The 22,467-nt window shown below is 40.8% G+C and overlaps 1 protein-coding gene across 3 annotated transcripts in view; it reads left to right on the forward strand.

The window, feature by feature from the left end:
• acss2 (acyl-CoA synthetase short chain family member 2) overlaps positions 1 to 16,903 on the forward strand; it is a 20,839-nt gene extending 3,936 nt beyond the window's left edge. Inside the window, exons 3-19 of one of the 3 annotated variants that reach the window (XM_069141746.1) lie at positions 3,423 to 3,514; positions 3,601 to 3,704; positions 4,227 to 4,299; positions 5,482 to 5,557; positions 5,675 to 5,783; positions 6,449 to 6,496; positions 8,547 to 8,684; positions 9,214 to 9,384; positions 9,833 to 9,966; positions 10,546 to 10,678; positions 10,774 to 10,830; positions 11,461 to 11,541; positions 11,614 to 11,722; positions 12,020 to 12,088; positions 12,418 to 12,594; positions 13,041 to 13,115; positions 14,586 to 16,903. In XM_069141746.1, coding sequence (XP_068997847.1) covers positions 3,423 to 3,514; positions 3,601 to 3,704; positions 4,227 to 4,299; positions 5,482 to 5,557; positions 5,675 to 5,783; positions 6,449 to 6,496; positions 8,547 to 8,684; positions 9,214 to 9,384; positions 9,833 to 9,966; positions 10,546 to 10,678; positions 10,774 to 10,830; positions 11,461 to 11,541; positions 11,614 to 11,722; positions 12,020 to 12,088; positions 12,418 to 12,594; positions 13,041 to 13,115; positions 14,586 to 14,713 — 1,774 coding nt within the window. In that variant the 3' untranslated portion in view covers positions 14,714 to 16,903. The remainder of the gene's footprint in view (positions 1 to 3,422; positions 3,515 to 3,600; positions 3,705 to 4,226; positions 4,300 to 5,481; positions 5,558 to 5,674; positions 5,784 to 6,448; positions 6,497 to 8,546; positions 8,685 to 9,213; positions 9,385 to 9,832; positions 9,967 to 10,545; positions 10,679 to 10,773; positions 10,831 to 11,460; positions 11,542 to 11,613; positions 11,723 to 12,019; positions 12,089 to 12,417; positions 12,595 to 13,040; positions 13,116 to 14,585) is intronic. The other 2 variants (XM_069141747.1, XM_069141748.1) reach the window with 2 other exon arrangements.
• Positions 16,904 to 22,467: the final 5,564 nt, after the last annotated feature.

Here is a 22,467-nt window from a genome sequence, read left to right on the forward strand (position 1 = left end):
AACAGTTTAAAGATTGCAAAACATCTCTTGCAGCAGCACTGAGGGGATTTTATTACAAACTGTTCGTCTGTTCTTGTGTGTGTGTGTGTGGTGTGTGGTGTGTGTGTGTGTGTGTGGTGTGTGTGTGTGTGTGTGTGTGTGGTGTGTGTGTGTGTGTGGTGTGTGTGTGTGTGTGTGTGTGTGTGTGTGTGTGTGTGTGTGTGTGGTGTGTGTGTGTGTGTGTGTGTGTGTGTGTGTGTGTGGTGTGGTGTGTGTGTGTGTGTGTGTGTGTGTGTGTGTGTGTGTGTGTGTGTGTGTGTGTGTGTGTGTGTGTGTGTGTGTGTGTGGTGTGGTGTGTGTGTGTGTGTGGTGTGTGTGTGGTGTGGTGTGTGTGTGTGTGTGTGTGTGTGTGTGTGTGTGTGTGTGTGGCTGAAATGTCTCTCTGACCCGGTTGGCTTACGATGAGAGTTGCGTTCACAGAATAACTAACGGACGCTTTTGGAAACTGTGACCTTTGAATGGAAATGTGATATCTGACAGTTCAACAATCAGAACCACGCGGGTTCGGTCTGGTCTGGTTCGGTCTGGTCTGGTTCAGTCCGGTTCGGTCCGGTCTGGTTCAGTCCGGTCTGGTCCGTTCTGGTTCGGTCCTGTTCGGTCTGGTTCAGTCCGGTTTGGTCTGGTTCTGTCCGGTTCGGTCCAGTCTGGTTCGGTCTGGTCTGGTTCAGTCCGGTTCGGTCCGGTGTGGTTCGGTCTGGTCTGGTTCTGTCCGGTTCGGTCCAGTTTGGTCTGGTTCTGTCCGGTTCGGTTCGGTCCCGTCCGACTTCGGCGTGGAGAAACGTCCACTAGTTTGACACTAGGCCCCGCCCACTTATAGCAGGACTGAGGGAGGAGGAACTACACTGTTAAAATGTCGGTGTTGAAGGAACGAGCTCCAAAAATAAAAAATCTCCAAAACGTTCATCCTGACGACTATTTTCATCGTCGATTTAATCGATTCATCGTTAAGATTAATAAAATATTTCCCCGAACACAAGGTGACGCTTTATACTTATAAATATTCCGTTTTTTGTCACAGAAAACTAACGAAACCAGCAAATATATAACTTTCTGTCAATTCATTTATCAACGAATCTTTTCAGCTGCAGTCCAGAAAAGATTTAAGAAGCTGGAATAAGTGAATTTTTTAGCGTTTCGTATCGCTCGTGGTCCGACTCGTATTTCCCATCGCGGTGTTTCAGTGCTTCGGATAAAAATAAGGTTTTGTTTCAGTTCTCAGAATAAAGTGATGCACAGAGTCGGGCCGAGGAAAAAAAAAAACCACACAAAGCCGTCAGTGTTGGTCTGAAGCCAAGAGGACGTTGAGGAGGAACTCGCAGTGACACGGATCTCATGAAGTGGAGATAAATAGTCGCGTTTAGTTCGGCGATGAATCCTTTAACGAGTCGTTTTTTACCTTTTTAATAAACAGACCTGAAACTTGAGAACCTTGTTGCCACGGCGACACCGTACAGGTGGTCCGCAGCGAATGTTTTTTTCCCTCAGGAGGTCCCGGTGGAACTCGGTGTTGACAGTCTGACTCTGGGGGAAGAATTTAACGGTGACACAAAGAAAACCCACCCGGTGTCTCCTGAACCTGACGCGCCTTCTTCTTCGGTCTCGGACGGTGAAGCTCCGCCCCCTCTTGAAACGTGAACTCGGAAACACCTCGTAGACTTTCTGAAGTGTTTCGAGGGTCTCTTGTTGAGGATTTACAGAAGTTTGAACCCAAAAAATCTGATGTTTTCTCTGCGGGATCTCTAAACTTCCTGATCCGCCCTTATATGGTCGTAATCAGACTCGGGCCGTTGAGTGTTCAGGACACGAACCGGCTTGTTTTTTTTTTTTATATATACAGAATAATCTGATGCCTGTTTATGTAACCTGGTTTATCTTTGCGGAGGATTTGTATGCAGTATTTTTTATTTTCACTTCAGGCGACGCAAGTTTAGCTGCGACCGGTTTCCTGCTCTTGGAGCTTTAAACTCTCCACTGAAAGCTCCTTTTAGTTTTCCCCTCCTGCAGTCTTTGTTCTCTCCGAGCGCTCTCTTAATGCACTCGTCCTCTTTCTTCTCGTCTCTTTCGTGTCTTCGCTCATCTGTGTCCAACCCGACCTCCCGCCCCCCCGCAGGTGCTCTCTGCTTTCTGAGCTGAAACTAACTGTCCTACAATAAATCCTTCCTTCATGACGGTTATAATGTTCAGATTTTTTTGTGGAGGGTGACGGGTGAAAAACAGTAAAACTAAAGTGTAACATTTTGGAAATCAATACATGAAGTTAAAGCGAGTATTTAATTTTTTTTTTATAAAAAAAAAAGTATAAACTTCTGCTATAGGTGGGCGGGGCATAGCTCGTCCAAATAAAATGGCATGGATGAGCAGGAAGTGACCATATTTGGACGAGCTGGGGGGGAGGAGCTAAGCGGTGGATCTGACCGATCTGATTGGAAACCTGACGATACTACGTCCCGCCCACCGATAGCTGTAACCTGACTGCACCAACAGGCCTGTCAATCAAACAGACACGCCCCCAAAAACAGGTGTTCTTGAATCTTCTTTTCTAATGAATGAGGGATTATTTTCAGATGGACCTCCAGAAAACTAATAAGAAGGAGTGACTTTAGCTAACAACACCGAGATAACTGATGGACACATTTTATTCACTTTGGATTTGATGAGAGAAGTTGAATGGGAGTCTATGGAGCCGGAGGCTTTTTGGAGCCGACCTCTAGTGGCACTCGCTGGTATTGCAGCTGAAGACACTTCTGGATCAGAACCATTTTACAGACCTGGAAACGTCTACTATAGTTTGTTTTTCATTGTTGGTTAGAGATTAACTTTTCATTAATTTAAGGTTACTGTGTAGAAGTGGGACACAAGTGTCTACTTTGATGCGGAGAGACGAGCGAGATGACGCTCGCTTAAGAACGAGGCGTCGGTTTAATGATCCGGAGAGGCAGAGCTGTCGCAACCTCTCACTTTAAAAGTGTGTGTGTGTGTGTGTGTGTGTGAGAGTGTGAGTGTGTGAGTGTGAATGTGTGTGTGTGTGTGTGTGTGTCATTTCGTGACCTTAAATGTCCCTAAAACGTCCAAGATGAGATACTGAGTTGTGAAAAAGGGGAAAGTTTCCGAGTTTCACAACTGCCTGAAGATGAAATACGGCGCAGAAAGTTTCTGTTTTCTAACTTTTTTAAACCAAACAATTAAACAAGAAGATAATAAGCAGATAAATTCATAAAGAATCAGGTGTTTATCAGGTAATAAAATTAAAATGCTTCAGTCGTGCAGATTGTTCTTTTGAAAGTTGCTGTCATTATTTAGTTTTTATTTTAAGGCGTCAGGAGTATTTTTTGATGGATGAGATGTTTGTTTGTTTGTTTGTTGATGTGTCTATTTATTTTCAGGGAGGGAAACGACCCCGGCGACGACCTGACGGTGACCTACAGGGAGCTGCTGCAGAGAGTCTGTCAGTTCGCCAACGTCCTCAAATCTCAGGGTGAGTTTTTACACCCGAATCGCTGGTTTTGTTGTTTGTTGTCTGGCGGTTGTGAAATCAGTCGTGTCGTCGTTCCTCTGCTGCAGGAGTGAAGAAGGGCGACCGGGTGTCCATCTACATGCCCATGGTGCTCGAGCTGGTGGTCGCCATGTTGGCCTGCGTCCGTATCGGAGCCGTTCACTCCATCGTGGTGAGTCGGAGCCGTAAAACATCAAGCTCACTGTTTATTGTCTGCATCCACTCGCTGACGTCACGATGCTAACGGGCTGATCAGTTTCATGTTGCTGTTGTGTCGCAACTTTTGTGCAAAAAAACACAGATCGGTCAAACTGTTGTGGCCTCGGTGCAGGTATTTTATTTGAAGATTCAAGAAGACCTGTTTTTGGGGGCGTGTCTGTTTGATTGACAGGCCTGTGGTGCAGTCAGGTTACAGCTATCGGTGGGCGGGACGTAGTATCGTCAAGTTTCCAATCAGATCGGTCAGATCCACCGCTGGCTCCGCCCCCAGCTCATCCAAATATGGTCACTTCCTGCTTCAAACTGCTCCGAACTAATAAGATGGTAACGGACAGAATCTGAACTGGAGGCTTCATAACTTTCACAAACCAACGTGGTGACGTCACCGTTTGGTTGCTTGTAATCCATAAAGTGTCCAAAGCTGGAAGGTGAAATATTCACCAATGAAACGATGGACTTTGTGCTGTTTTTCCAGTTTGCAGGTTTCTCTGCCGAGTCGCTGTGCGAGAGGATCCTGGACTCTGACTGTTCGCTGCTCGTCACCGCAGGTCGGTTTCACATTAGCACGAATCCTCATTTACACATCGAGAACGAAGCTTGGAAACCTATGAATGATTTAATTTAACATGAATCCAAAGCAGCTGAGCAGGAAACCTGTTGGTGAGGTGCTGACCAGTCATCAAAGTCTAGTTATCGGGATTAGAGTCTGGGGATATGAACTCGCTAATCCTACTGGGCTAACACCTGTTTGGAACACACACACACACACACACACACACACACACACACACACACACACACACACACACACACACACACACACACACACACACTCACACACACACTCACTCACTCACTCACTCACTCACTCACTCACTCACTCACTCTCACACACACACACACACACACACACACACACACACACACTGTACTCATTCATAGAGGTCCCTGTAAGCAAATAGTTGAGTCTTTAGCTGGCAAACGTTCCTCGTGGTGTTTTATTACCTCGTAAAGAAAAAAGTGAAACGGAGCCACGACCTCGTCGAGTTTTGCTGTTGCAGATTAAAAAAAAAAGTTTGTTTTAACGCAGGTGAAGCTGAACGCTGCTTCACGTCCAGACATCTGTTAGTGAAAGAAAAGACGAGTTATTTAAGGTCCTTTAAAATCAATCAGTCAAACTTGATTTAAACAGCACTTTTAATACAGGTTAGTGCAGTTTAAAGTGATTGACAGACTGATAATAAGACATCTTGTTTATGTTTTGTAAAATATTTCATAAAATATCACCCACATGAATTTTTGTTTTCAAGATAACAAAAACATATTGTTGCTTCTTCATCTTGTCTCAAATTTTTTAATGTAATTATAAAAAGTCGACCAAATAACTCCAGTTTGAACGAATGGAAGATGCTGACGATATCAAAAACACCAGAGTTTTTATTATTCTATAAAATCAGATTAATATCATGTGTTTTTTTTATATGTTGCTGTAGATTGTGGCGTTTAATTCAAACTATTATAAAAAGTTTTTTGCGAGCTGACGAACATCAGTCGAGTGCTTAAAGAGCCAGATGTTTCGCTGAGGAGGTGGTGGAGACCAAACATGGAGCTAAGAGACATAAATTGGACTCGGATGCATCAAATGGCTCCAAATTATGATCCTTTCCTCCTCTTCCTCTTCGTCCCTCCTCGTCATCGTCACTTTCGTCTTCATCTCTCATTTTGCTCAGATGGTTTCTATCGAGGAGACAAGCTGATCAACCTGAAGCTCTTAGCTGACGAAGCGCTGCAGAAATGCAGAGACAAGTAAGCTGTCCGGACGATTCAACACACACACACACACACACACACACACGTTTGTTTCACTGTCCATAGTCCTTTAATCTCACCCTAAAACAACACAAATAAATTGTGTGTGTGCAGAGGTTTGCTGATCAACAGGTGCATCGTGCTGAAGCACCTGTCCAAAGAACCAGAAGAGATTCTGGGCTCTCAGTCTCCTCCAACCAAACGCTCGTGTCCGGATCTGCAGGTAAACAAACGCAAACGTCACACCTGAACTTTTTTTTCCCGGAGAGCAGGTCCGAGTAACCACGGTTACGCCGTTCTGTCGTTACATCACGCAGCGCTGATGTCATCGTGTGTCACGTTTTAAAGTTCACATTATTCATCACCGTGTGTGTGCGCGCGCACGCTGCAGCACCTGGATGTCCGATTTACTGCAGAACAGCATTTATATTTATTTATTTTATAATAAATCTGACAACAGAGTGCCTTATTTAACTTTTCTTTTTTATAGTCTACGATAGCTTGCTTTAAGAGGCGTTTAGGGGACATGTTAATTGTAGCTACATAAAATACCTTGGGTAAAGTTCTCCTCTCTAAACTGCATGAAAATCAAAGATATATTTTTATTATTAAAATGACACCCAACAAGAATTCTTACCAACTCTTCTGCTGTTTCCTTTTAAATTGACGTTGTCGCTGTATTTTAAAAAAAAAAAATTTTTTTACTTAATCCTGAAAAGCTTCTAAAACTTCATCATTAATTTGACATTTGGGATCCTACATTTTTAACTTTGTGTTCCTTAATTTTTTTTTTTTTTTTTTTTAAATAACCACTTTCCCTCATTAACTTCTCCTTCCTTCCTCCTCCTCCTCCTCCTCTTCCTCCTCCTCTTCCTCCCTACCGCCCAGCAGGACAAACAGGCAGGGAGAGTAAAGAAAACGCGTCCTGTCCCGCAGGTATTTTCATTCCACCTCCCTCCACTAAAACCTCCGTAACATCTTCGGTTTTTAAAGCGAAAATTCACCCGTCAGCAGAATTTGCAAATTTACTGCTGCAGAGCAACGAGAATAAATACACTCAAATTCTTAATCACTTAAAAAAAAAATAATAATTATTCTGTTGTATTTCACAATTGATTGACACCTCAAATCTATGAATTAAAATATTTGTATCTCTGAAATTTGTTTTGAAATTATCATTGATTTATTGTTTTTGCCCAACAGCAGCAGTTTGTTATTCCTGTTTTTTTTGACAGTTCAGACCAAATTCTTACAAAATCTAAAAAATATCTTTGTTCAAATTTCATAAACGATTTAGATTTCTGCTTAATTTAAAGTCAAATGCTTTAATTTGAAACAATTAATAACATTTTGACATAGTGTATGTTTGTTTTTGTGGTACAGTTTGCAGGAGAAATGAAGTTTAGACCAAAAAAACGGTGATTAAAAAAAGAGCAACATAAAAGCTTAAAAAGTCACTTATTTTCTGAACTGTTGAAATTGATCGGAATAAAATGTGAATTCTGTGTAAATGTGCGATCTGGATTAACACCGTTTTCTCTTTGTTCTGGAAACTCTTCATGTTGTGGTTGTTCACTTATCTTCGACTACTAGTTTAGCATCTTTCGCTTTTCTCGCTAATGAAACTTGTAACACTTTTCTCTCTTAACGAATCGCCGGTACGAATTCGGGGTCCGTTTGTGTCGTTAACTAAAAACACTTCGACTGTTTTAAACCCGCGTTGAAGGCCCCATGTTTATGCATGTTAGTTTTATGCCAGTACAAGTGTTTGTAGCATCCTTTCTAACAACTTCTTGATTCTATTTTATTGTTTTTGGAAGTGCATTTTTGCAAAATTTTAGATTTTTCAATTTCAAATGTGTTTAAAAAACATTTTAAGCAGTTTTCCCCAAAAACTTTTATGCTGTAAAACAAAATTTCAAGCATTTTTCTAAATTTGTACTTTTTTCCCGTTTTTTCTTTAAAATTCTTGATATTTGCAACAGTTTTTCTATTGATTTTTGCCGCGTTTTGTCCTCAATGAAGATTTATTTCAGAACGGTTTTATCAGATTACACATTATTTGTAGACTAATATATATGTAGACTCAGATTCTAAGAAAATACAGCATTTTATTTGATCCGGATACAAACAGACCCCTGATTCTGTCTCTGAAACACTTTAACATCAACACAGACTTTGTCTCGGGTATCAGACGTAGAGCCGACGTGCGTTTCCTCTTTTCTCCGTAAATCTTCACACCTCTTATCTGAAAAAGTCACTCCACTCGTAAATCTGCTTTTTATTTTTCTCTTTCCTCGTCACATGAAGTTCAGCTCATAAATCAAACCATGTCCTAATCATGGGTTTACTTTGTTTTTGTTCATTTAAAGTGATTAAAACCCGTCGGTGGCAACTATAAACACGACTTCCTGTTTAACCCTGAGAACAGCATCATGGGAGTTGTGACATCACACCTGGGTCCATTTACCGTCTGAAAGGAGCTTCTTCTGAATGTTTTTGGCTCAAAAAGACAAAATATTAACATGATTTATCGTCCATTCCTACATTTTATTTATTATTTTACTTCATGCTTTTGTTTTGTTTGAAGTTAAAACTGCAGTGGAGGATATTTGAGCTGATTTTTAGCTCTGATTTGTTCCTCTGAAATCATTCAGTATAAAATGTTTCTGCTTCTTCCCCGAATCGCGTCCTCATGATTTAAAACATTAAACCTGTCGTTCCGGATGTTGACCCAGCTGTGATTGACAGACAGGAAATAGATGACGATAAAATTAACGACTCTTCATCACTTCAATCACATTTCCAGTTTTTCCTCTCGTTGTGGCAAACTAACTTTCTTCCTTTTTGTTTTTTCGTGTTTTAGATCGTAGAGACGTTTGATGTTCTGAATGTTTACTGATTCATTAACGGGATTTTATTTGTAACTGTTTATTTCTACACGTGTGTGCGTTGGTCTTTTTGTTTTTTTGTTTTTCACCCTCAGGTCCCGTGGAACCCGGACGTGGACTTGTGTTGGCACGCTCTGCTGCGAGGAGCTTCAGACGAGTGTGAGCCGGAGTGGTGCGAATCAGAAGATCCGCTCTTCATCCTCTACACCAGCGGATCGACCGGAAAACCAAAGGTGAGGAGAAAACACACACACACACACACACACACACGCACACACACAGATACACTCAAATGAGAGAATTGATCCATCAGACAAAATAAATTTATTGAAATTAATTTCCAGCTGATGAAATAAAAACAACAAAGCAACAGTTGTTTGGCTCCAGATTTTCTGTTTTGTAAATAAAAAAGTTTCATATTTCGTTGACCTCATTTCTAAAGCGTTTACAGCCCGTTTTATTCCTTTTTTTTGTTCTCAACTCGTGATGTCGACTATTTCGACATCACGAGCGACGCAGCCCAAAGTGCTTCATCTTAAAAAATGCACGCAAAAATTATAATAATAAGAAAACAACACTCAAAATAAATAAATGAATAAAAAAAATGTAAGAAAATGCAGTACTAAAAATTAAAACATTAAAACTGTTAAAAAAAGTTTCTCAGATGAAAGAATAAAGTCTAAATACTCGTTAAAATGAGGATCCAAATCGTCCCTCCGCGTCCTGCTGCTTGTGGTTACCGACTCCCGTCTCCGTCCGCAGGGTGTCCTCCACACGGTCAGCGGCTACATGCTCTACACCGCCACCACCTTCAAGCTGGTGTTCGACCACCAGCCCGACGATGTCTACTGGTGCACCGCCGACATCGGCTGGATCACCGGACACTCCTACATCACCTACGGCCCGCTGGCCAACGGGGCCACCAGCGTCCTGGTGAGGGGGCGGAGCCACCTCTCGGCTTCCTGCATGTACAAACGGCTACTGATTAACGAATCTGTCGGCGCCTTTAACGGTCCGCCAACAAAATATGCAAATAAATTGGATCGCAAAAATCAAATTTGCAGCACAAACAGTAAACTGAACCTTTAATATTAGTCGTTATTTTCCTGTAAACTCTTCACAGAAAAACATTTGAAGAAAACTGATTTATTTGTATTTTGCAGTTTTATCTGGTTGATTATCATGAGTTAGTTGAACTGTTAATCTGTTACCAACCTTTCAGCCTGACGAACCTGTTTCACCATTTTATGAACTAAATGAAGGATCATTTCAGCCCTAGTTTTAAATGAGTAAATATAATTATTGTACCGATCATTGATGCTGAAGATGGAGTGTTTTCAACGAACTTGAAGTCTTAAAATCTTTGTTTCCTGTGTCTCAGTTCGAGGGTCTGCCCACCTTCCCCAACGAGAGCCGGATGTGGGAGATCGTGGACAAATATCGCGTGACCAAGCTCTACACGGCTCCGACCGCCATCAGGCTGCTCATGAAGTTCGGCAGCGAGCCGGTGAAGAAGTGAGTCGATGTACATGAACTGTTTCCTTCGTTAGCTTTTATTTTGGCGGGACCACGTGTATATTTGCAGGCCCTTTTTTTGCGCATACGGTTTTGCAGACTCGTAAAACCAACAAATATTTTATAAATAAAAGTAAAAACAGTCCCAAAAAAAAATCTATAAAATTCAATTCAAAGTGAAATATTATGAGAAACGGGATACACAGAGTTTAAAACCAACTGAAATGTAAAAATAAACAACAATACATAAATATGTTTACATTTTATCAAGATTTAAAATGTTAAAATAAAAATCGCAAAAAAGTAAAACTAGCTAAAGTCTATAAATAAATAGACAATCAAATATAATAAATAACATTTGAGTTAAAAATGTCTTCAACTTGCTTTAAAAAAATAAAAAAAAAATTAATTGGATTTTAGAAGACATTTAAAATCTTTTATTCATTTCCTTATCAATAAAACAATTTTTTTTTTCAGTTGACGCATGTAAAAACTCTTTTGGGATCCACATCAGATGATTCTCACCCAAAAACCTTCTTCCTATATATTTATTAAATGTAGATAATTTATGGTCCGCAGGTACAAGCGGGAGTCCCTGAAGATTTTGGGGACTGTGGGGGAGCCCATCAACCCGGAGGCCTGGCAGTGGTACTACAACGTGGTGGGGGACAAGAGATGTCCCATCGTAGACACCTTCTGGCAGACGGAAACCGTGAGTAATGGCTCGAATCTCTCTGTGAATCATCCTGCCGTGAGCTCGGCCGCCCCCTGGTGGACAGATTCATTCCTGCGTTTGGTGTGTTTCAGGGAGGACACGTGTTGACTCCTCTACCTGCAGCGACTCCCCTGAAACCTGGATCTGCTGTGAGTAAATGATGCAGGAATATAAAGTAAAACCACAAAAAATCAGGATGTCAACAGGATTATGAGAGTTTCAAGCTGCTTTTAAAGCTTTTTTTTTTTTTTCTTTTTGCGCTTTTGCAAACTGCAAATAAACATCTACAGTCGGCTTTTGCAAATTTAACTTCTTTCTGCTGCAGCAATTATTAGGTCTTTTTTTTCACCTGATTTTACAAACCTGTTTTTAAAATTTAACTTGTTTAATGATAATAATAACTGTATTCGTATGTCTATTTTCATACAAGAAATTTCAGCTCAAAGTTCTTTATAATAAGAAAATGACATGCAGTGTTTTGCATAAAAACATATAAGGGAACATAAACATGTTAAAATGTATTTTAAAAATACAATAAAAATAAATAAATGAAATACATAAGAAGAGATAACATTTTACACCAGACAAAACAATAATACAATTAAAATCCAGAATAATTAAATGATTTAAATTGAAGAAAAACCCCTGTAACATTAAAAACATAGAAATGATTGAATTTTAAAACACAATATTTTTCCATTTCTTTATCTTTTTTTGGGGGGGGAGGGGGGGGGCTTCATAATTAAATCTGAAACAGTCCGTCTGTTTGTGTCCTCCAGACGTTCCCGTTCTTCGGAGTCGTGCCGGCCATCCTGAACGAGTCCGGGGAGGAGCTGGAGGGTCCGAGTGAGGGCTACCTGGTGAGGAAGGCTGACCATCATCATCATCATCATCATCGGGGCCTGAGATTGACCTCCCTGATCTCTCTGCAGGTGTTCAAGCAGCCGTGGCCCGGCGTGATGAGGACGGTGTACGGGAACCAGCCGCGGTTCGAGACCATCTACTTCAAGAAGTTCCCGGGATACTACGTCACCGGAGACGGTGAGGAGACACTTTCATTCACCGCATCAGATTATCCAGATTTTTTATTTTTATTTTATATCAGTCTTTATATTTGCTCCTTTATTCGATAAGTTGTTCAATACGTTTTCGTGATAATCGTAGATTCCCCTCTACATCTATCATTGGGTGCGATGTGCAAACCTCACCACTAGAGGTCACTGCACCGCCACACAGCTCCTTTAGACCTTGACAATTTGCTCTTCAGATGTCTGATTGTGTTTGGTGTGATGTCGTGTGGGAAGGAGCTCATCACTGTTTAACTGTTTCCTCCGCCAGGTTGCCGTAGAGACAAGGATGGCTACTACTGGATAACGGGGAGGATAGACGACATGCTGAACGTTTCGGGTAAAGGAGACGCCGCGCATCTGTTACACATCTGTTACACATCTGTGTGTCCTGCAACAGATTTCTTCCTCTAACTTCCCTGTTAAAGGGAATTATTCACATTTATTTTCAGGAGTTTTCCCTGATCTCAATGGAGAGTCAGAGGACAGAGAACACTGAACTAAATATGTGATATGAGGTTAAATATAAAATTGACTTAACCAGAACTCCTTTTTTTTTTTTTTACATTTCAGTTTCTCGAATTGCTTCAAATTGTTGTTGTTCAAGAGAAAGAGACTCGTTTTTACTGCAAATTTACAACAATTAAATGGATTAACTGATCGCTGCAGGTCACCTGCTGAGCACGGCGGAGGTGGAGTCGGCGCTGGTGGAGCACAAGGCGGTCGCCGAGGCCGCCGTGGTGGGACGACCTCATCCGGTCAAAGGAGAGAGTCTCTACTGCTTCGTGTCTCTGACGAACGGAGTGACGTTCACCTGCACGCTGGAGGCGGAGCTCAAGAAACAAGGTGCGGTTTTTTTCCCCTCGTCTTTAACAAGCTCGAGAGTTATTTCATAAGATGAAATTGTTTTTTATTTCCTTGAAATTAAGGCTGACATAAAAATTCTTTTGGCATTATCAAATGAAATGATTGAATGAAAGATTTGGATAGCAAAGACTGTCCTGAAAAAAATGAGGTGTAGCATGAATGGTTAGCTCCTATAATAACCGAGTTATGAGCTTAAAAGTGAAGAGTTGTGAAATCACACTGAAAATCTATCCTGCAGGGCTAAAAAATAAATAAAATGAGGACATTTAAGATCTTCTACACAAATACAAACAAAATAAACGGTGCAAAGAAAAGAAAACGGTCGCTGCGTCAGCGACTGGCTTTCTGTCATCTCTGCATGACCTTCATCACGAGCGCTCGTCTTCAGCGAGTCTGAGCTGGTTTGTGTGTTTTGGTGTTCACAGTGAGGGAGAAGATCGGCGCCATCGCCACGCCGGACTACATCCAGAACGCCCCGGGGCTCCCCAAGACCCGGTCTGGTGAGGCGGGTTTGATTTTTCATGTGTACAGTGAGCGGTGTTTATTGTGATTATTATCACTGAGTGGTGCAAAGGTCCTATTTATTATTATTATTATTATTATTATTATTGTTATTATTATTATTATTCTCTGGAAAGAGTTGCATTTTTTTAAGGGCTCCAATGTGCTGAAATTTGGCACAGGTGTCAGTCGTGGTGAAATATTACGTATTCTACAGTTTCAGGCGTGGGCGTGGCCAAATGGCTCACTAGCTCACCGCAGTTACTTTCACCTAAATGTACCGAATTTGGTGGAAATGTGTATCATAGCTAGATTGATCTGTTTTTGTGCCTTAAAGGAAATGAGGGTTGTTTTTTATTGAAGGATCTGTTCACCCAAAAACACGTAGTATTCAGTTGAACCAGGCTAAGACCCCGCCCACCCATCTGACAGTGGAGAGGTGGAGGTGGTAATGAAGCCCATTTAACGCCACAATGAGGCACCTTCTTAGGTTTGTTTTGTTTTTACTGACCCTGCTTCCTGTCAGGTATTTAAATTTTTCCGCAGAGAATAAAATAAGGATGTTTTCTTGGGTCAAAATCAAGAAACTTAAGCTGCAATACCAGCGAGTGCCACTAGAGGTCGGCTCCAAAAACCCTCTGGCTCCATAGACTCCCATTCAACTTCTCTCATCAAATCCAAAGTCAATAATTTTTTCCTCTTCTTCTTAATGAAATTTTTTTAACAACAAATAATGAAGCATTCTTATATAATACATTTAGTAGTCTATCAAAATGCAATAGAAGTAAAAAAAAAAAGAAGAAAAAAAGAAAATTGGTGTTAGCAATATGATGCATTTTATGAATACAATGGCAAAAAAAAAGTGCAAAGAAAGTTGGGAAGAAGGTCGAGACCAAGCGGCGTCCAGCAGTGATGTCATCGTTGGTTAGTGAACGTTATGAATCCTCCAGTTCAGATTCTGTCCGTCACCATCTTGTTAGTTTGGAGCAGGAAGTGACCATATTTGGACGAGCTGGGGGAGGAGCCAGAGGTGGATCTGACCGATCTGATCTGAAACCTGATGATACTACGTCCCGCCCACCGATAGCTGTAACCTGAGTGCACCACAGGCCTGTCAATCAAACAGACACGCCCCCAAAAACAGGTCTTCTTGAATCTTCTTTTCTAATGAATGAGGGATTATTTTCAGATGGACCTCCAGAAAACTAATAAGAAGGAGTGACTTTAGCTAACAACACCAAGATAACTGATGGACACATTTTATTCACTTTGGATTTGATGAGAGAAGTTGAATGGGAGTCTATGGAGCCGGAGGCTTTTTGGAGCCGACCTCTAGTGGCACTCGCTGGTATTGCAGCTGAAGACACTTCTGGATCGGAACCATTTTTCCTCGCTTTACAAAACAACCTTTCACGTTAGAATAAGTGAAGGAGGCGTTCATTTCAATCACCACCTCTCCGTCTCTGCAGGTAAAATAATGCGACGGCTTCTCCGTAAAATCGCCTGCAACGAGCACGACCTGGGCGACATCTCCACGCTGGCCGACTCCTCCGTCGTTCAGCAGCTCTTCCAGAACAGATGCAGTACGGCGGTCTGATCTCCGGGATCCTCGCGGGGAGGCGCCAACTGCTGCCGGCGCAAAACCCAAACAGGGAAGAAGAAGTAGAAGAAGAAGAAGAAGAAGAGGAGGAGGAGGAGGAGGTGTTTCGTAAACTCGGTCTTGTCCAGCAAACAACCTTTTAGCTCCTGACGACCGGTATTTGAAATTAGATATTTCCTGCCTCTTTAGTAGAACCTGATTTTTAAAGAGTCGATAAGAAGCTGGCTGCTGTTAAGTGACGAGGCCGATGTTGTTTGTGGAGCAGAGGTAGAGCCGGGTGACACTTCTGCTTGTTTCCTACCAGCTTTTCAGCCATTAATGCGCATTAATATCTAACAAGTTAAAGTACTGCAGCACTGGAATATAGCCGGCGTGAAGCGCTGCGTCCGCCCGCCTCGTCGTCACCGACCCGACTCCCCTCGCTCCGCGATGCACAACCGATACATACACTGATAATTAGTTTGACGTTTCTACTAGTTCTAATTTCTGTTGAAAATTTTTTCAACAACAAAAAAATGCAGTAGTCCTTGAGTCGTTTTCATTTGGACAAATGATCTGTTGGGTATTTTTATTTGTTTGTCTGCACGCTTTTATGTTATTTAAAAAAAATTTTTTTATGAAGTCGCCAAGAAGTCATCCGGCTCGTGTGTCGGTCTGACGGAGACTTGGCAAAGTGTTGAGTCTCGTGTAGCTCGGACATGAAACGGTTCATAAAAGCTGCAAAAACCTGCTGCAAAACGTGTCAAGCATTTATCAATAACTTTTTCTTTTTTTTTTAAACAAGTTGTAGGTTTAAAGGTCCCCGTATTTTAAATTTTTCTGGTGTTTTATTTGCAGTTTGGATTGCCGTAAAAAGATATTTTTCTGGTTTAAAGCACACCAAAAAAAAAATCGCACATTAAGCGTCTGCAGCTCTATCAACAACAGGCTGTTTCGTGTCTGTGTCTTTTAGACGTAGTGACATCACAGACCCTCTCTTCTGATTGGCTGACTCTTTTCTGACTGGCATACGTCCAACCAACAGCTGTTCAGTCAGGACGACCGCTTATAACAGGTTGGACAGGAAGCCCATGCTAAAGGCAGACATATGACATTTGTGACATCACAAATTTACAGGAAGTCCAAATGGCACAGCATTTTTTTTTTCTCGGACGGAATATTTTGACTTTTTCTGAGTATTGAAATCACCTCGACCTGCTTTATAATAATAATAATTTTAAAAAAAAGGAAATTCGAATTTACACAATAAAGGGACCTTTAAATTAGACTTTAAAGTGTTTGTCTGTTTAAGAAAAAAAAAAAAAAAAAAAAAAGGTACCGAAGTCGTCTTAATGGCTGTAATCATGTATGATGTGATTTAAATTTGGGTACTATTGTAATCATCATCGGGTGTCTTTGGGTCAGACATCGGAGTATTTAGGATCTTTATTAATGAAAAGGATTAAAGCTGCCATCAGTCTGATTTTCTTTTATCTGCAAACATATTTCATGAAAAGACCAAATGTCCAACAAATGTAGTTTGTTTAAAAACATATTGATTTCCTTCCAATAAGTCGTTTTGTAGTTTTGAATCAACCAATATTAAAGCAGCAGGAAGTGATGTATGTGTAGAGAACAATTTCTTCTGCAGAGTAAATATTGATTCGCAGCATGTCTTCACTGCTGCATCAATAATAATAATAATAATAATAATGCAATTTATTACATTTGACTACTTAGTTTTTTGGACATTTGGCCTTTATTGTACCGATACTATGAGGGACAGGTGAATGAAACACAGCAAATTTGTTTTTGAACCGTCCGGGATTCGAATCAATGACTCAAACCACAGACCTCGAAAGGTTTCTGGTTTCCTCTGCGATTGTGATCGAAACGAATTAGAAAGCAGGACTTCATTTAGCTTTTTTTTTTTTTTTTTTTTTTTTTTTTTTTTTTTTTTGTTGCTGTTTGTATCTCGATGTGCCAAGCGGAGTAAGAGTGGAACTGGGTTTATAAAGCTAATAGTTTTATGTAATAGTTCAACAAACAATAAATAGCAGCTGCTTTTGTGATTCAGAAGAGTTTCTGTCTGTCTGATAACTGGTGAAGGAAAGATTTATTTTTTTTTGTTCATCAGATTTGTGTTGTATTAATTTCCCTGTTTGTGTCAAAGTGTTTGCGATGACAGTAAATGACTACTGCCTCTCATTCTCCGTCACCGCCTCGTCCTTTAAACGCCAAATCAACCAGTCACGCCTGCAATCATCCAGCAGAGCAGTTGAATGGTTCAGCTATCAGTATTTAATAATCTAAAGATTTCTAATCCTGTATTCATTTATTCAGACTCATCTCGTAGGAAATAAACATTTAGAAAGTATTTTGTTTAGTGTCTTAGAAGAAGGATGATATTCAGTATTGGACAGGCGTATCCAAGTAAGCAAATCAAATGTTTACAGTTTTGGTTAAAATTCATTAAAATTGAAGTACTCGAAGGTCCAATCATCTCTAATATTCTGCAAGAGAACCAATAAACAACAGATGGAAAGGTCAAAGTTGTCATATTGACATTTTAAGGTGTATTGATGGGTTTGCGACATCAACTCGAGGCTTCGTTTTGATCCGCTCCCGTTTGCCCTGTTAAAGTTTCTGTATTACAACATTAATATAAACTCAACACTTCCTGTTCCTGTGTCAAATTTAAAAAAACACCACAAGCCTTTCAGTGTACAGAAACCTGACATTTCTTATATAAAAATCTTACTTCCGTAAAGCGGAAAACAAATTCAAGACAAAAATGATCCAATTTGTTGACGTCTGTTTTCTTTCTTTTTTATAGACCAAAAGTTTGTTTAATTTTCACTGTGCTGTGAACATACTTTTAGATATAAATGTATGAAAATTTGTTTAGCTTTAAAACCCATGTATGCATATTTATACACCATAAACATACAAATGGAGTCAAATAAATGTTCGTTTGTCTTATAATTAACATCTTTTAACATATTTTCCTGATCAGGATATGTAATGTTCTTCAAATTTGAATTTGTAATAATATTTAATGTATATAGTATAATGTGGACAGAATATCCAAGAATATAGGAGAGGATATTTTTACGAACAATGTTGAGATATTTTTATAGTTGTATATTTTACTAATATTTTAAGTATTTTTCTAGATATTCAACATAAGTAACTGCTCATATTTTAGAATGTAGTAGTAAATGCCAAAATCTATTTGAATATGGATAGAAAAGTTCAGGACTACATTAGCCCAACATTTTTAAGATAGTTTTCCCTGATTTCTTTTACAAACAATTTCCCAACGTCTTGCTAACTTGTTAGTCATTCATTTTTTTCCTGTATTTTCAATGTAACTATCTGATCATATTTTACAATCTAGGCAGTAAATATTTAATGTCTCAAAATATGGACAAAAAGTTGGTTACATCAATGTTGTAGTGGCGGTTTGTGTCCACCGGTGGCAGCACTGAGCGTCGCGCTTCTCAGTCTCTGCCCAGAGGGAAGAAGAAACCATGTGCCATCTGGGATCCCGTTCAGCTTTTACCCGCCACCCGTTGGAAGCTTCCTCCCCGTTAGTAGTGACATTTATTTCTTTTACTTTGACGTTAATTCTGTTACCTTCTTGCTGTACTCGGGTCTTTGGTGACCCGTTTTCAAAACCATTTTGATCATAAATGTGTTATTTATTTGTCATTGAATTTCCCCAATTGACCGAAGATAACAATGACAACAACAAACAAATAAAAATCAATGATGACAACTTACAGTGAACTATGGCTGGTTGAAAAGAAAATATAGCATTTATGGTCCTCGCGGGTCACAAATGACCCAGTGGTGCGACCACCCCTTCTCCAAGTTCAAAGCTCCACATGTGAAAATCTGTTCTAGCTAGACCTTTGGTTTGCATTTCCCTGACAAGACTACAACCCCCCCCCAAAAAAAACGCTTACACACGCACACACACACAAGTACATATGCACACACACACACACACACACACACAAGTTCAAAGTTCCACGTGTGCAACTTTCCTATCTTATCCTTTGCTGTTCCTTTCCCAACATGGGAACACAACAAAAACAAACACACACTCGTTCACAGCTCCACGTGTGCAGCTGTCCTAACTCGTCCTTTGATGTTCGTTTTCCAACACAACAAAAACAAACAAAAACACCCACGCGCACACACACACACACACACACACACACACACACACACGCACACATATACACGCACACACACACACACACACACGTTCAAAGCTCCACATCTGTGCAGCTGTCCTAACGAGTCCTTTGCTTTTCCTTTCCTAACACAACAGAAACAAACAAACACGTACACACACACACACATGCACACACACACACACGTTCAAAGCTCCACATCTGTGCAGCTGTCCTAACGAGTCCTTTGCTTTTCCTTTCCTAACACAACAGAAACAAACAAACACGTACACACACACACACACACATGCACACACACACATGTTCAAAGCTCCACGTGTGCACCTTTCCTATCTTATCCTTTGCTGTTCCTTTCCCAACATGGGAACACAACAAAAACAAACGCACACACGTTCAAAGCTCCACGTGTGCAGCTGTCCTAACTCGTCCTTTGATGTTCGTTTTCCAACACAACAAAAACAAACAAAAACACCCACGCGCGCACACACACACACATGCACACATACACACACACACACACACACACACACACACACGCAAGTTCAAAGCTCCACGTGTACAGCTGTCCTAACTCGTCCTTTGCTGTTCGTTTCCCAACATGGGAACACAACAAAATCAACCACACACACCCTCTCCACCACCTGCTGCAGGGACAGCGGAGCACTTTCTCCAAAAGACTCCTCCAGCTCCGCTGTCACAAGGACAGATACAGGAGATCATTTCTGCCGACCGCAATAAGTCTGTACAATAACTCACCTCTGGCAAAATCCATCACACAACAATAACACTGTTGTCTGTGTTTCTTGGTTGTTTGTATATAAGATATATATATATATATATATATAGATATATAGATATATACTGTACTGTATATACTGTGCATTTTATATTTAATATTTTACATTTAATATTTGTTTTACTGCTATTTTATTGCTTTTTATTATTCTATTATTATCTTATTGCTTCCTGTATGCTGCTGTAGCGAAAAAAAATTCCCCTTGGGGATTAATAAAGTAACTACCTATCTACCTACCTACACACGTTCAAAGCGTCACGTGTACAGCCGTCCTATCTCGTCCTTTGCTGTTCGTTTCCCAACATGGGAACACAACAAAATCAACCACACACACACACACACACACACACACACACTCGCACGCACACACACAGACACACACACACACACACACACACACACGTTCAAAGCTCCACGTTTGCAGCTGTCCTAACGAGTCCGTTCCTGTTCCTTTCCCAACATGGGAACACAACAAAAACAAACTCACACACACATATGCATACACACGCACACACATACACACACATTCAAAGCTCTACATGCGTGCAGCTGTCCTAACTCGTCCTTTGCTCTTCCTTTCCCAACACAACAGAAACAAACAAACACGTACACACACACGCACACACACACATGTTCAAAGCTCCACGTGTGCAGCTATCCTAACTCGTCTTTTGCTGTTCGTTTCCCAACATGGGAACACAACAAAAACAAACAAACACACGTTCAAAGCTCCACATGTGTGCAGCTGTCCTAACTCGTCCTTTGATGTTTGTTTCTTTTTATGTTTATTTCACAACAAAAACAAACACTCACGCACACCCACGCACACACACATACATATGGACATATACACGCGCACACACACACACACACGCAACGCACACATACATACAGTGGTGTGAAAAAGTGTTTGCCTCCTTCCTGATTTCTAATTTTTTTTGCATGTCTGTCACTTAAATGTTTCAGATCATCATACAAATTTAAATATTAGTGAAAGATAACACAAGTAAACACAAAATGCAATTTTTAAATGAAGGTTTTTATTATTAAGGGACAAAAAAAAAAATCCAAACCCACATGGCCCTGTGTGAAAAAGTGTTTGCCCCCTCCTGTTAAAACATAACTTAACTGTGGTTTATCACACCTGAGTTCAATTTCTCGAGCCACACCCAGGCCTGATTACTGCCACACCTGTTCTCAATCAAGAAATCACTTCAATAGGACCTGCCTGACAAAGTGAAGTAGACCAGAAGATCCTCAAAAGATAGACATCATGCCGAGATCCAAAGAAATTCAGGAACAAATGAGAAAGAAAGTAATTGAGATCTCTGTCTGGAAAAGGTTCTAAAGCCATTTCTAAAGCTTTGGGACTCCAGAGAACCACAGTGAGAACCATTATCCACAAATGGAGAAAACATGGAACAGTGGTGAACCTTCCCAGGAGTGTCCGGCCGACCAAAATTACCCCAAGAGAGCAGCGACGACTCATCCGAGAGGTCACAAAAGACCCCACAACAACATCCAAAGAACTGCCGGCCTCACTTGCCTCAGTTCAGGTCAGTGTTCATGACTCCACCAGAAGAAAGAGACTCGGCAGAAATGGCTGCATGGCAGAGTTCCAAGACCAAAACCACCGCTGAGCAAAAACAACATTAAGGCTCGTCTCATTTTTGCCAGAAAACATCTTGATGATCCCCGAGACTTTTGGGAAAATACTCTGTGGACTGACGAGACCAAAGTTGAACTTTGTGGAAGGTGTGTGTCCCGTTACATCTGGTGTAAAAGTAACACCACATTTCAGAAGAAGAACCTCATACCAACAGTAAAATATGGTGGTGGTAGTGTGATGATCTGGGGCTGTTTTGCTGCTTCAGGACCTGGAAGACTTGCTGTGATAAATGGAACCATGAATTCTACCGTCTACCAAAACATCCTGAAGGAGAACGTCCGGCCGTCTGTTTGTGACCTCAAGCTGAAGCCAACTTGGGTTCTGCAGCAGGACAATGATCCAAAACACACCAGCAAGTCCACCTCTGAATGGATGAAGAAAAACAAAATGGAGACTTTGGAGTGGCCTCGTCAAAGTCCTGACCTGAATCCTATTGAGATGCTGTGGCATGACCTTAAAAAGGAGGTTGGTGCTGGAAAACCCTCCAATGTGGCTGAAATTACAACAACTCTGCAAAGATGAGTTGGCCAACATTCCTCCACAGCTGGAAAAGACTACAAGTTATCGCAAACGCTTGATTGCAGTTGTTGCTGCTGAGGGTGGTCCAACCGGTTATTAGGTTTAGGGGGAAACACTTTTTCACACAGGGCCATGTGGGTTTGGATTGTTTTTTTCCCTTAATAATAAAAACCTTCATTTAAAAACTGTATTTGGTGTTTACTTGTTATCTTTGACTAATATTTTAATTTGTTTGATGATCTGAAACATTTAAGTGTGATAAACATGCGAAAAAATAAGAAATCAGGAAGAGGGCAAACACTTTTTCACACCACTGTATGCACATATACACACACACCTTTAAAGCTCCACATATAATCCGAGCAGAGCACTTCTCTCTCAGTACGCTGGTCTACTTGTGGTTCCTGGAGTTTCCAGAAGTAGAATGGGAGGCGGAGCTTCAGTTTTCAGGCTCCTCCCCTGTGGAACCAGCTCCCAGTTTGTGTTGGAGGGGCAGAAACCCTCTCTAGCTTTAAGATTAGACTCAAAATGTTCCTTTTTGATAAAGCCTATATTTAGGGCTGGCTCAGGTAGACCTGAACCA

The sequence above is a fragment of the Embiotoca jacksoni genome, unplaced genomic scaffold (assembly GCF_022577435.1).
Source record: "Embiotoca jacksoni isolate LCO1_2020_lvr unplaced genomic scaffold, fEmbJac1.0.p SCAF_90, whole genome shotgun sequence".
Classification (NCBI taxonomy): domain Eukaryota; kingdom Metazoa; phylum Chordata; class Actinopteri; family Embiotocidae; genus Embiotoca; species Embiotoca jacksoni.